This window comes from Callithrix jacchus, chromosome 6 (assembly GCF_049354715.1).
Source record: "Callithrix jacchus isolate 240 chromosome 6, calJac240_pri, whole genome shotgun sequence".
Classification (NCBI taxonomy): domain Eukaryota; kingdom Metazoa; phylum Chordata; class Mammalia; order Primates; family Cebidae; genus Callithrix; species Callithrix jacchus.
The window spans coordinates 151,338,289-151,351,628 of NC_133507.1; the positions used below are offsets into that span (position 1 = coordinate 151,338,289).

At 36.3% G+C, this 13,340-nt stretch overlaps 1 protein-coding gene across 50 annotated transcripts in view; it reads right to left on the minus strand.

The window, feature by feature from the left end:
* Positions 1 to 13,340, minus strand: part of TRIP12 (thyroid hormone receptor interactor 12) — a 160,270-nt gene that overhangs the window by 33,909 nt on the left and 113,021 nt on the right. For 14 of the 50 annotated variants that reach the window (XM_078328785.1, XM_078328783.1, XM_035306007.3 and 11 more), the window contains 9 exons: positions 13,099 to 13,260; positions 10,210 to 10,278; positions 9,953 to 10,118; positions 7,518 to 7,635; positions 6,984 to 7,140; positions 5,010 to 5,082; positions 3,642 to 3,870; positions 3,232 to 3,350; positions 1,618 to 1,825 (listed from right to left, as the gene is read on the minus strand). In XM_078328785.1, the coding sequence (XP_078184911.1) occupies positions 1,618 to 1,825; positions 3,232 to 3,350; positions 3,642 to 3,870; positions 5,010 to 5,082; positions 6,984 to 7,140; positions 7,518 to 7,635; positions 9,953 to 10,118; positions 10,210 to 10,278; positions 13,099 to 13,260 (1,301 nt within the window). Of the gene's footprint in view, positions 1 to 1,617; positions 1,826 to 3,231; positions 3,351 to 3,641; positions 3,871 to 5,009; positions 5,164 to 6,980; positions 7,141 to 7,517; positions 7,636 to 9,952; positions 10,119 to 10,209; positions 10,279 to 13,098; positions 13,261 to 13,340 lie in introns of all 50 variants that reach the window. The other 36 variants (XM_078328777.1, XM_035306006.3, XM_035305998.3 and 33 more) reach the window with 3 other exon arrangements.

Sequence of the window (13,340 nt, forward strand, 5' to 3'; positions counted from 1 at the left end):
TACAAGTTTTTCATCTGCAACCATGCTGTAATATGGAACCACTTAGAACTATTTAAAACCACTTAAAATATTTTAAGAAAAAAGTGATTTTCTCCCCCCCCCCTTTTTTTTTTTGGCATAATCAGCTGTAAGACTCTATAATCAATTTCAACTCCTTAAATTAAAATGGCTCAGAAATACTACTGCATTTGAGCTGGGCATGCTGGCACATGCCCATAGTCCCAACTAATTCGGAGGCCAAGGTGGGGAGGGTCACTTGAGCCCAAGGTTAGCCTGAGAAACACAGCAAGACCCCGTGCCATGTCTCTCTTAAAAAAGGGGAAAGGAAAAAATTGTTAAAGGGAAAGAAATACTGCAATTGTCTGAACTGTGTCTCTCCCTGTAATTTACTGAGGAACCATGCCTGCATTGTAGAAAAACCCTGCAATAACTTATGTTACTGCACCAGCTAGTGGGTAGGAATGGGGCTAAGAAGGAAGTAAAAGAGAGAGCAAGGCTGGAAAGGAAAATGGCAGACAAGTACAACTGCAGAATCAGGAAGGTAGAAGAGTCCCCAGAATTCTCCAAGCCCAATCTCCTCAGACTGGTCAAATAATATGGGTACCACTTAAACTCAGCAGTTTCCTAAAATAATACCCACTGTGCCAGAAGTTCCAGTCTGCCACAACTGCCAAAATTCATATTTAAGCTAGACTAGAAACTGCCACCAGGTGGCACCAAAACCAGCAATTTCCCTCATCCCCACCCCTACCAGAGTTGGCTGTGTGCACAAGACAAACTACCCTGCAGATTACAAGATTAAATTTTTTGGACCCCACTTATTGAGTATTACTGTATTTTGGGACAGTCTACTTCTTAGCTTAAAAGGAGGCAAAAGGAGTATAGCAGTGAATACATTCTGAATTTCAGAACTGAATTTGGTTCATCATGTACCACTCACCTAGTAAAACTAAGCTTCTAATAGCAAGGAAAAAAAACACCTTAAGAGTGTAATTTGTTTCTAACACAACAAAATGGAAACCAATGGAAAGTGTGAAAACATTCTTAGTAGCACAGTATAGCAAAGATTAAAAGCTGATAAATGGGAGAAGAGAATTTAAGAACTCCCATTTTCCGTTATTAAAAGCAAAGAATTTACTCCCAATTGCCAATTAAAGATAAACGGAAAATCAGTATTTCTTGGCCTTTATGTTCTAAGACTTCTAATTTTCCGTATTTTTAACTGTATCAATGTCTGCATGTCTCTAAGATCTTATGTATGCAGCAACACAAAAAATATTCACAAGACTACGAAATGAGAAACCAGAATTCAAATCCCACAACATCAGATCCTACAAGTAACGTAACTGTATAACACTGTGCAAGTCACAAATGTCTCTCAACTTTAGTTTCCCTGTATGTCAATGGTAATAAAATTCATCTCTTAAGTTCCTAAACACAGCCCAGTACAGGTTTCCAATAAATGTTAAGTCCCATTCTCATTAACAAAATACAGATGGAAAAATACAGTATGTATTACAAGCTAATAGGCTACCATTTTACTCCCTGTGTGATTCTTAGGTACCAAGGCAGAACTAACAGCAAAGAAATAAAAATCACAACACAATTCTTACTTACCCTTGAGGGCTGAGATCTAAAGAATCATCTCTACTGTGCTGCAAGCTGGGTGATCCCAAGTCAGCTGCTGCATGAGTGGCAGCTGTGGCCGTCCCACTGCTGACTGAAGTTGTGGATCCCAAGGATCCTGACCCATTCGTACACGCCTTTGGTGGACTTGTCAACAAAGACTCTGATTCTGCTAAGTGTTTTACTTGATGCATTACACCTTTATAATAACAGAGATGAAAGGGAGTCAGTTTTAATCAGGAATAGAACCTTCTCGTCACCATTACAAAATCCCTAAATACCAACACTGACATAATATACAGGAACGCTAAAAAAAAAAAAAACTGGCAAATAGGAAAAACAAATTAGGAGCCAGAGTTTTCAACTTCACCTCAATCAGAAAAAAGTATAAAAACAGTTAAAGAAAAATATTTATACTGAATGTCTTCTAAATCTTCAGAACTAGATTATATAAAACTTAATAGCGTCACTATTAAGTACAAAGTAGGACAAGTTCAAAATACTCATTATAAAAACAATAATCAAAAACCTGGTGGTGTGACAGTCAGAAGGGATGAATAAGACCTAGAATCACTAGTTTCAAGTGCTTAAAAAAAAGACAAGATCACATTAAGACTGCCACCAAAAATAAAAACAGCTAATAAAGGGTGGGAACTATCACATCCTTCGAGGTGTGTAAAGAGAGCTAAACATTACCTTGTGAGGCAAGGGTTCCTATCTGTCCTAGAATCATAGGAGGGTATGTATGGAGTGTGACTAAGAACTATCAAACTGTTTAACAATGTTGTGTCTGATTATCAGCTAGTATAAACTATATGCAAAGATGTGGATGAATTTAATGAGTGAATGAGCACATGTTCACACTTTTTTGGGGAAGAGTTCATGGCTGCTATCAGACTCTTGTAAAAAACAAACTGTAATCCCAGGCTGAGGCAGGATTGCTGGAGGCCAGGAGTTTGACACTAGCCCAGGTGTGCACCACCATACCCGGCTAATTCCTGTATTTTTAGTAAAGACAGAGTTTCATCATGTTGGTCAGGCTTGTCTCGAACTCCTGACCTCAGGTGATCTGACTGCCTCAGCCTCCCAAAGTGCTGAGATTGCAGGCATGGGTGACCATGCCTGCAAAAAGAAATTTTAGAATTTTTTTTTTTTTTTGGATACAGAGACTTACTCTGTTCTCCTGGGCTGGAGTGCAGTGGCAGGATCTTGGCTCACTGAAACCTCTACCCCGTGGGTTCAAGCAATTCTCCTGCCCCAGCCTCCCTAGTAGCTGGGATTACAGTGATGCATTATCATGCCTAGGTACTTTTTGTATTTTTAGTAGGGGCAGGGTTTTGCCATGTTGGTCAGGCTGATCTCCAACTCTTGACCTCAAGTGATCAGCCTGCTGCAGCCTCCCACAGTGCTGAGATTATAGGTGTGAGCCACCACACCCAGCATAAAAGACACATTCTACATACACCTGAGCTATAAGCTAATAGAGCTTTTAAATGTCATTTTTAAATTTAAAAGCTATCAGTTTTTGTTCAATAGATTAAAACTTTATTTTTACTGAAGTACTATCTAGACTAACTGACGGATCATCAATTTAAACGACATTACCTTCTCTTCTGAAGTAAACACTAAAAATATCGGGTAACTTCTGCATTAAGATTTCTGCCATCTGAAGTGCTCCAACTACTATCTTCAGGTCTTGGCTTGATAGCATGGAAGCAATGTGACTAAAAAAGAAAGCATTGGTATATAAACTCTGCCTGAATTTAATGACTGTTTTTGGCCATACTAATTTAAATTGAGAGCAAAGTATTTTCATTGTGAAACTACTCTATTAACACAATTTTTCTTAAACACTCAACTTTTATATTTTATAAAAGCTGTATGTAAATATACACAAGAAGAGCTCAAGGTACTCCAAAGTTTTGTGCATATTTTTTCCATTACTTTAGAGATTTCTGAAATTACTTGCAGAGATTTGAATTTGTAAAATGTTTCTACTATTTCCATTAACACACCTTGAAACAGCATGATTTTTCAGAACATCCTTCAGAAGTTCGGCATCCGCAAAATAAATTATCCTAAGAATTGCTCTAAGGCACTTATGTCTGACCGCAGGTCCTGCTGAGGAACTATACACTTCATAAAGAACACCAAATAATGTCTTAATAAAAGACTTAGCCAGTTCCGGATCCTCTTTCATAAGCTGTGCTCGAGCATCATCCTTCTTTGACTCTGAATATCCACCTATTACATTAAAAAAAAAAATGCAATCCTGAAGTGACAGACTTCAGAAACACAATAAACAATAGAAAACATTCAAGCCAATGTAATTCTTGAAATGCTATGAAAAACTTTTTCATTATAGTTTTTCATTAAATGAGCTTATATGATCAACTAGGATTTACAAAGATGCTAAATGCAACATTAAGATAGACAAAATTCAGCTGTCTAAAGAACCAGTAACCTATTTAGGCCAGCTGAAAGTAACAATTCATCATTGCACTGTACCTCTTTATTTTACTGATATATATTCGATGAAACACAGAGAAATCCAATACTAATCAACAAAACCAGTGGTAAGACAAGAGTTCTAGAAATGCACAGTATTTCACTAAAAGCTATGTAAAATGGCTAAAGAAGATAATTCTGCACCTTTGCTTAGTGACATAAAGTGTAGGGAAAAGATAACTGATGAACAGTAAGTTATACATGAGGGGTTGGCAATGTATGATCTTGTAAGCTGAATCCAGCCCACCGCCCAATTTTGTAAATAAAATTTTATTAGAATGCAACCATGTACATTTGTTTACATATTGTATATGGCTAATTGAGGGCTACAATGGCAGTGGTAATGCGTATAGATTAGATAACCTACAACATTTAAAATAGTTACTATCTGGCCCTTTGCAAAAAAACAACATTGCTATAAACTAGGGCTGCAAAAGCAATGAACTAAATCACTGAGGGGACAGATAAATGTCAGAAACCTGGTGTTGGTTTTTTTTTTTTTTTTAATCATGATCATCTGCCCTTAATTAGTTCAGATAATTTTGGCAGGAAGGTATAAAATACAAGGTTAGAAAGCAGTAGTGAATGGATCTAAAGGTATAACAACAGGGTAAGATAAAAATCTGTATGAGCAAATTCTAACTGGAGTCTCAGAACATCAGGTAAGTAGACAAATTGCGAAAAGACACCAGTTAATACTGGCTCACTCATCCATTAAAGGCACATGATTTAAATAAATAAATAAATCCAAAAACCAAATTACTGTTATGTAATTGTCTTAAGTTTAAAAAGATACTGAACCAATTATTATTTATTATGCAAACAGAAAATACTACACAATAATATAGTGCTATTTTAACTCACAATGTACTTACTAGTGTTAGTATTGGCTAGGGGGTTAGGTTTTCTCTGAATGGCACGTGCTGTTCCCGTGTCCTCATTGATTTGCTGCATAGAATTAAAATCAATAGTATAAACTCGTCCCAGAGTGGACAAGCTTATCTCATCCTCACCGACCTGATGGGCTGCCTGAGAGCAAAGAGAGAGAAACTTTGAATATAAACATGGAGAAATTTATTACCTTAAGACACAGTGGGGACCCTCCAAATATATTATCTTACATATTTATTTCATCAGCTTTTAGATGGTGAAGTTAACAGAAGGTGGAAAATTCAATAGTGTAGACATGATAAAACTCATTCATTCAACAAATCACTTTAAATTAGACATAGATTATATGCCTCAGGCCTTATCAGGGACCCTTAGACATAAATGCAGGTAAAATCTTGATGAAAGATCCATCTATGTAGCATCACTGACACAAAGAAGACACCATTTGTATTAAGAATGCTTTTAAGACACTGCTTTTAAAAAATAAGTTAACCATAATCTTAGTATTCTTAGATTAAAAACATTATTTACATGATGAATTCTTAGCGACCTACCAAAATCCTCCTTTAGACAAAATGATCCTATGAAACTGTCCTCATTAAACAAAGATAACTTTAAGACTGAAAGCAACACAACTGAAATGGATTCATCGCTAGGGCTGCATGTGGTATACACAACATATTTAAATTGAGACAGTTTGATTAGCACATTTTGCTTGATTTTAAACAGACTACAGCAAAAAAAAATTCTCATTACAGAATCCAATCTATGAAACTCCTAGGCTAAATGGAAGACATGACTCTCAGCCTATCAGAGAGAGAGAGTAAGCTAATGGTGAAGGTGCAATGATCAGGAAAATGCTAAAAAGATGACGACTTAGAGTTAGAGATCTGCTATTAGCAGGATCAGCCTGCTTATATACTGCTTATCTATAATACTGCACAAAAGACCAAAGTCAATTTTCTCATAAAACTGGACTCTGAAACTGGATTTTATTCTTAAAACTCAATTTTATGATGTAAGTCATTGGTTTAAATTTTTCTTCTAATATTCATTTTTTTAGAAATGAACTAGTAGAAGACATCTTTAAAAAAGAATGTCTATTCAAAATGAGTGATGTTCTAAAAAGAATCCAAACATCAAAGGTTGAAGTTAGAAAATACATAAATTCTTACAGGTGTACTGAACATAGTATATTATGCATGGCAGAAATAACAGTGATCAACACCTGCGAATCTAGAGCAAACATTATGCTAATTTAGTTTTAAAAATATTTCAGTACAAACAATATGCAAGTATTTAAGTAAAAATAAAAATCACGAACTGTCACAGAAAAATCACTGTCAACATTTTGGTATATTCCTCCCCTTTGCATTATTCATATTTTCAATTTATTTTGCTGAATTCCAAAAAGATCACAAAATCTTGTATATTGTGTTTTTCATTCTATTTGATTTTGTATCATTAAAATGTGTCCCAATGATATCTAGGTAACATACAAGCCTATGTATGTATGTATCACAATTTACTAATTCACCCAGAACTAGCTATTTCATTTGTTTCCATGTTTTTGCTCTTAAAAAATATTGAGAGGAAACTATTTGTATGTACATCTTTGCTCATGGGACATTGCTTTTGGATAGAAGATAGAAGGGTTTAGAAATCTACAGCCTAAGTCCTCCAAAGTTTCCTTTCAGAAATGAGGAAACTATGGAACAACAAACTGAAATTACTTGCTCCAAGTCAATCAGGTAGTTAGCAGCAGAAGCAGGACTAGAACATCATGTTTTCTGACCTGAACAGAAATGAGGACCTTGTTCTCAGGAGACAAAATGAGAGAATCTTGGGTTAATCCAAAATAAAGCACATTCAAGTACACATATCCACCTCCCCATTCCATCCCTACACCCACTCCCCAACAAAATAGACATATTTAAACGGTACGATGAAACTACTACCTCAATGATCCGGCTGTCAATCCTGTTATATGGATGCCAGAGGCCCCGATCATCACGCCACTGCCATATCGCACCATCTGTGTTCTGTGCATTTCCCTTCTTCAACATGGTATCAACTGCAAAAATGCCTTCTTTTGGTAAACATGGCATAAGTTCACTGAAAACAAAAAGTACAATAATTTTAGTAACTTTTAAAAATATTAGTAAGCATTAGGTCCCTAAAGAAAAGTAATCCCACACAAAGCACAAGTTATAGTTAGCCCAATTTTTGTTTTGTTTTGTTTTTGAGACAGAGTCTTCACTCTGTCGCCTGGCTGGAGTGCAGTGGTGCAACCTCCGCCTCCCGGGTTCAAGCAATTCTCCTGCCTCGGCCTCCAGAGTGGCTGGGATTACAGGCACCTGCCACACCTGGCTTATTTTTTGTATTTTTAGTAGAGATGGGGTTTCACCATGTTGGCCAGGCTGGTCTCAAACTCCTGACCTCGTGATTTGCCCACCTCAGCCTCCCAAAGTGATATTTAGCCCAATCTTTACCAAATCAGGGATGTGAGTTCATATAGTTCTTGAGGACTTCGTGGAACAAGGTCAATCTGTTCCTGACAACTTCCATTGGAGGCACCACAAAGGAGAAAGTGAAGCGTTTCTGCAATGTCTGTAAAAACCAACAACAAAAAACAAAAGCCTATTAAACTAGTTACAGTACCTCATTCAAGGGCAAACATTGCCCAAGGGAGGAAAATAATCAGAATAATTTTCTTGTAAAGCAACATAATGCAGAAATTAATGTAAAAAATCCAAAAGTGTTATAATAAAACCTTGAAAATAAATTTGCGTAGATTTTAACAATCTCTTTCTGGAGACTTCATTCTTTAGTCCAAACCTAGCTAGGTGCCTAATCATAATTCCTTCTCACCTGTGAGACTTTAGGAACCCTTTAGTACTTTCTTTGAGAGGCACAGTACTCTGGACAAAAGTGCATTCAACTTATCACAAATCAAATATATTCATGTACTTGTCTTCAATTCAAATATACTGAAAATGTGTGGCCCATAGTATAAAATGTAACAAAAGTATGTGAATCTTATTGTATTGTGATCAGGAAAACCATTACCTAAGTGACACTATTTACATGCAAAGTTGATGCAAGGGTCAGGCAAGCATTCTCTACTTTAAGTTTCCAATCACAGAAGACATCAGTTTTGGGAGTACTCTGCATGATAGCCACTCAGATGTGCTGACACTGTGAATGGATGGAACTCTCAGTCCCTACAGTTTAGTCAGTCTAAACCTAAGGAAGCTGAAACCTAAAGACACAGCTGGGTCTTTGCTGATTGTGGGTGTGGATGTGTATGCTCCTGTAAATATTATACATATGCAAAATTACATAAGCATTTCATTAGAATGCTTTACCAATAATCAGTAAGTTCTGTTATCAAAATATTCATTGATTTAGGCAGAGAGACATGGATAGTGAATTGCCTGCCACATAGAAATTCACAATTAGCGATTAAGATTTTTTTTTTTTAAGACCAACAGCCCGAGAGCTTGCACCTCTTTAGGACTGAAGGCCAAGATTTTTTTTTTAATTACAGTTTTGCCAACTTTATGGAGAAATTTGAATACATGGCATCCTGCTTAAAAGGATTTTATTTTTTTTAGAAGTCAAGGGATGACAACAAAATAGAGACAAACAGAAGAGGTTCACATTTCCTTTTACAGGGTTATTATAGAAAGAAACTATGGTGACCTCCATATGATAAACATGTGGTAAGCTTCCTAGAGCATGCAAAAGAGGTGAAAATATATTAAAAAGAAAAAAATGTTAAAAAAAAAAAAGGCAGGCAGCTATTGTACAAATTAATATTTAGGGATGTGCTGTAACAAAATGTACATTAACAAGAAATAATCTCTTAATGATTCAGGAAATTTTGGGATAAGCAAGGTTCAAAGAACTCCTAGGGACTCAAAATAGGGTTGTCTGAAATACCAAGTTTGGAAAACTTTTCGGAAAAATACAGTATTTTCATTTCAATATACTGTTTCAGACAGTATGTAGCCACTCAGACAGAATGGGACCAAAGATGACTTTATCAGTTAGTATCACTGACTCCAAAGGTAACATCCACAGAGATTAGAATTATGGGTATGAAATTCCCCAGAATTAAAGGTATTCTATACAAACGTGATCAATACTCTATTAGAAATAACTGTAACAGCCAAGTGTGATGGTTCGTGCCTATAATCCTAGTATTCTGGGAGGCCAAGGCAGCAGGATGGCATGAGCCCAGGACTTCAAGAACAGCTTAGGCAATACAATGAGACCTTGTCTCTACAAAGAGTGTAAAGAAAAAGAAAATTATAACGTACAGATGTTGTCTAAAGCCCCACCATTCTCTGACATTAACTTGTTAAGTCTAAGGATTAAGAAAGAAATGGTCAACCACAAGAGCAGTGCAATAAAATTTTATCTCCCACACACTGGGTAAGATTGGAAAAGGTTTACAAATTCCAAATTAGCAAACATCAGACACATTCATCAGTATAAAAACATTCCAACTTTTTGAGAGAAGAAAGCATTCTGGAATCAGAAAAACTGATAGAAAATCCAACATGTGCAGAAAAAGCAACCTATATAAGCTGAAGACAGCTGGTTATTGAAATATAAAACTCAGATTTCTCCTAATCAAGGATGGTTATGTGACTAACACTGCATAGAAATTAATGACTTTGTATTGTTAGCCCTAGAAACACCAAGGGGAAATATTTAATCTATACTTTAAAAGGAGTATGTTAGAAAGATTAAACATACCATCCCAACAAAAATTTACTACATATTAACACTTTACTCTCCAATGCCTATGATACTAGTCAATCTCTTCACTTGCTCAGCTTATGTTGACTTTACTTATTAACGAAGAACTAACAAGCCACTTTTCCTGCTTAAAGTAGAACTGTAAAATTGCACTTACTTTGTTTCATAAGTTGAACAGCTAAAGTTGGACAGTTGGAACACATCAGTGAAAACATGCGAACCACCATTATAAACATCCCAGAACTTAAAATTGGTGGAGTCACTACCAACAGCTGTTGAACATTTGTAAGCAGATCTTTGGAAGCAACCTGCTGGAGTAAATTCTTCACAAACACAAGAACAAAGGAATCATTACATCAAGATTCAACAATTCAACAGCCTCATAAAAATACTACCAAAGACTAAAACACTTACCTCCTCATGCTGGAAGTTGTCCACTAGACGTGCAAAACAAAGGCAAGTGCTTTCTACTGACTTTTTATCCTATTTTTTTTAATAAAGGAAAATAAAACTTGTTAGTATAAAGCATTTTCACTGTCATACACCACTACTTTATCTTCTTCCTAATCCCAGATTCTTCCAGGCAAGCTCAATTAGTAAACGTCAGCTTTGAAAATGCAAATGGGCCTAAGCAAGGTACAGTCAGTAATATTACAATTTGGAAACAAAGAGGAATCAAACCAACCTCTGTCCTGTATAAAGGCCCCTACTAGATAAAAGCAAATATACAGAAAAGGAAGAACTATTGTGCTTATGCAATCTCAATACCTAAACAAATATCATACTAAAGAAATATATAAATAGCCTACTTTCCTTTAAAAGCATTACAAGTAGAAATGTTTAAGAAGGTACAAACTAAAAAATTAAAAAGAGAAGGTGCAAGAACCAGAGGTTTATTGAGAATGTTAAAAATAGGGAATAGACTTGCAATATTCACTATAAAAACAAAAAATAGAATTCATATAAAAAAGTTTCACCATAAAAACAATTTGCCATATTTGCCATAAAAACAGTGACAGCACTGACAAAACTTTTGAAGTAATTGTCATAAAAAGAAAGGAAAGAACATTTTACTGGCTACGCTAACATTTTGATAGACCTTGATTTTTCCCAATTTATAAGTGGACTTCATATGTAAAAATTAGAACTGTCACTACAAAAAGGAGAATTCAGGTATTATAAAAGCCTACAGCCTAAACCTTCACTGCCACTACATAAATATAGAAAGAGTGCCACAAATAGTGACCACTTAACTTCTCTGATTCTGTCTTATTTCTAAAGAATATCATATGGCAGGAGGCTGAGGCAGGAGAATTGTCTGAACCCAGGAGGCAGAGGTTGCGGTGAGTTGAGATCGCGCCATTGCACTCCAGCCTGGGTAACAAGAGCAAAACTCCGTCTCAAAAAAAAAAAAGAGTATCATATGGAACTGATTATCACATAACATGGAGAATATAGTTTTAGACTACAGAAAAGATTATCTCAGTCAACTATATTTTTATTTATTTTTATTATTATTTTGAGATGGAGCCTTGCTTGGTTCCCCTGGCTGGAGTACATTGGTGCGATCTCGGCTCACTGCAACCTCCTACTCTGGGGTTCAAGTGATTCTCCTGCCTCAGCTTCCCGAGTAGCTGGGATTACAGGTGTGTGCCACCATGACCAGCTAATTTTTGTGTTTTTAGTAAACACAAGGTTTTGCTATGTTGGTCAGGCTGGTCTCAAACTCCGGACCTCAGGTGATCTACCTGCCTTGGCCTCTCAAAGTGCTGGGATTACAGGTGAGAGCCACTGTGCCCCCAGCCAACTATGTTTTTAAAAATAAATATATAAACATATTTTTAAAAAAATGAATAGCACTACTTTGTTTTGATCATTTTAGAAGCAAAAGGCTCTAGGGTGATTCAATTATCATTACTGTTTTATCTTACATAAGTCCCTTGCTTGGTTGGGTATGGGAGCTTGCACCTGTAATCTCAACACTTTGGGAGGCTGAGACAGATGGATTGCTTAAGCCCAGGAGTTCAACACTAGCCTGGCCAACATAGTGAAACTCCGTCTCTACTAAAGAAACAAAAATTAGCGAGGCATAATGGGACAGACCTGTAATCCAACCTATTTATTCAGGTGGCTGAGGCAGGAGACTCACTTGAACCCAGGAGACAGGCTGCAGTGAGATCATGCCACTGCACTGCAGCCTGGGCAAAAGAGTAAGACTCAGTCTCAAAAACAAAGAAACAAACAAAAAAAAAACAGAACAAAAAAATTCCTAATTTATTTAAAAATATTTTTATAAACCTAACTTCTCTGGGGTCTTAAGCTCTCTTTGTAAAGGCAATTGTAAAACCAGGTTTCTAGAAATATCTTTAGCAATGACAAACAATGCTTTAAAATATCTCTCTATAGTTAAAAAAAAAACCTTGATTTCTCCATAGCCTTGAAGCTGAACTCAGGATTCGTCCTTACGATCCCTGGCCCATAAACCCTGCTTTTCACACTGTATCATCAGGTCCATTGATTCTGCTGCCAGAATAATCACTTTTGCTCTTCTCCAATGCCAGACAGTCACAAACTACATTTTTCATTTCTGTTTGGGACACAGTCTAGTCTCTCTTATGGTCTTAATCTATATCCTCCTGTTCCCATCTGCCTCCTCCAATGCCTTTCAAGAAAGGGTGACCTTTCCAAAAGGAAATTCTGATCATACAACATAATAGACACTCAATGTTTGCTGAAATAATAAATCCATCCCTTAAAGTCAAAATAGTTAAAATCATCAAACATCTGAATTACTGTTCATTTGAATCTACCAAAATTTTATCAAATAACCTAATATGGCACATAACTGGATAATAATAAAAAATACGAATCAGAACTTCTTTTATTATATATGAAGCTGAAAAGCAGATTTAAGACACTAATTAAAATTGTCATTTTAAAAAAGTGGCCAGGCGAGGTGGCTCACTCCTGTAATTCCAGCACTTTGGGAGGCCAAGGCAGGTGAATCACCTGAGGTCAGGAGTTTGAGACCAGCCTGGCCAACATAGCAAAACCCCATCTCTACTAAAAATACAAAAATTAGCCGGACACAGTGGTGCACACCTGTGACTGCAACTACTTGGGAAGCCAAGGCAGGAGAATCGCTTGAACCCGGGAGGTGGAGGTTGCAGTGAGCTGAGATTGTGCCACTGCACACTAGCCTAACAGTGAGACTCCATCTCAAAAAAAATAAAATAAAAAAATTTTAAAAAGTAAAAAAGTAAAAAAACACTTTATGGCACATAAAATAGATTCATATTTTACCTGATGTGTTAGCCTTTGGGTTAGCAATGGGAGGGAATCTGCCACAAAATGAAATTCATCTGGCGTGATACTCTGGCAGCAATTGGCTGCAATTGCTAATGCATTTCTTTGGGCATTGATGCTGAAGAATTCTAGGTACAGCAAGCAGTCTGCCAAACCACCCTAAAATATAGAAAACTGTTAAAGAAAAATCCTTTATCAGCAACAAAAAATAATTTAACTAGTAAAAATTCTAGCACATT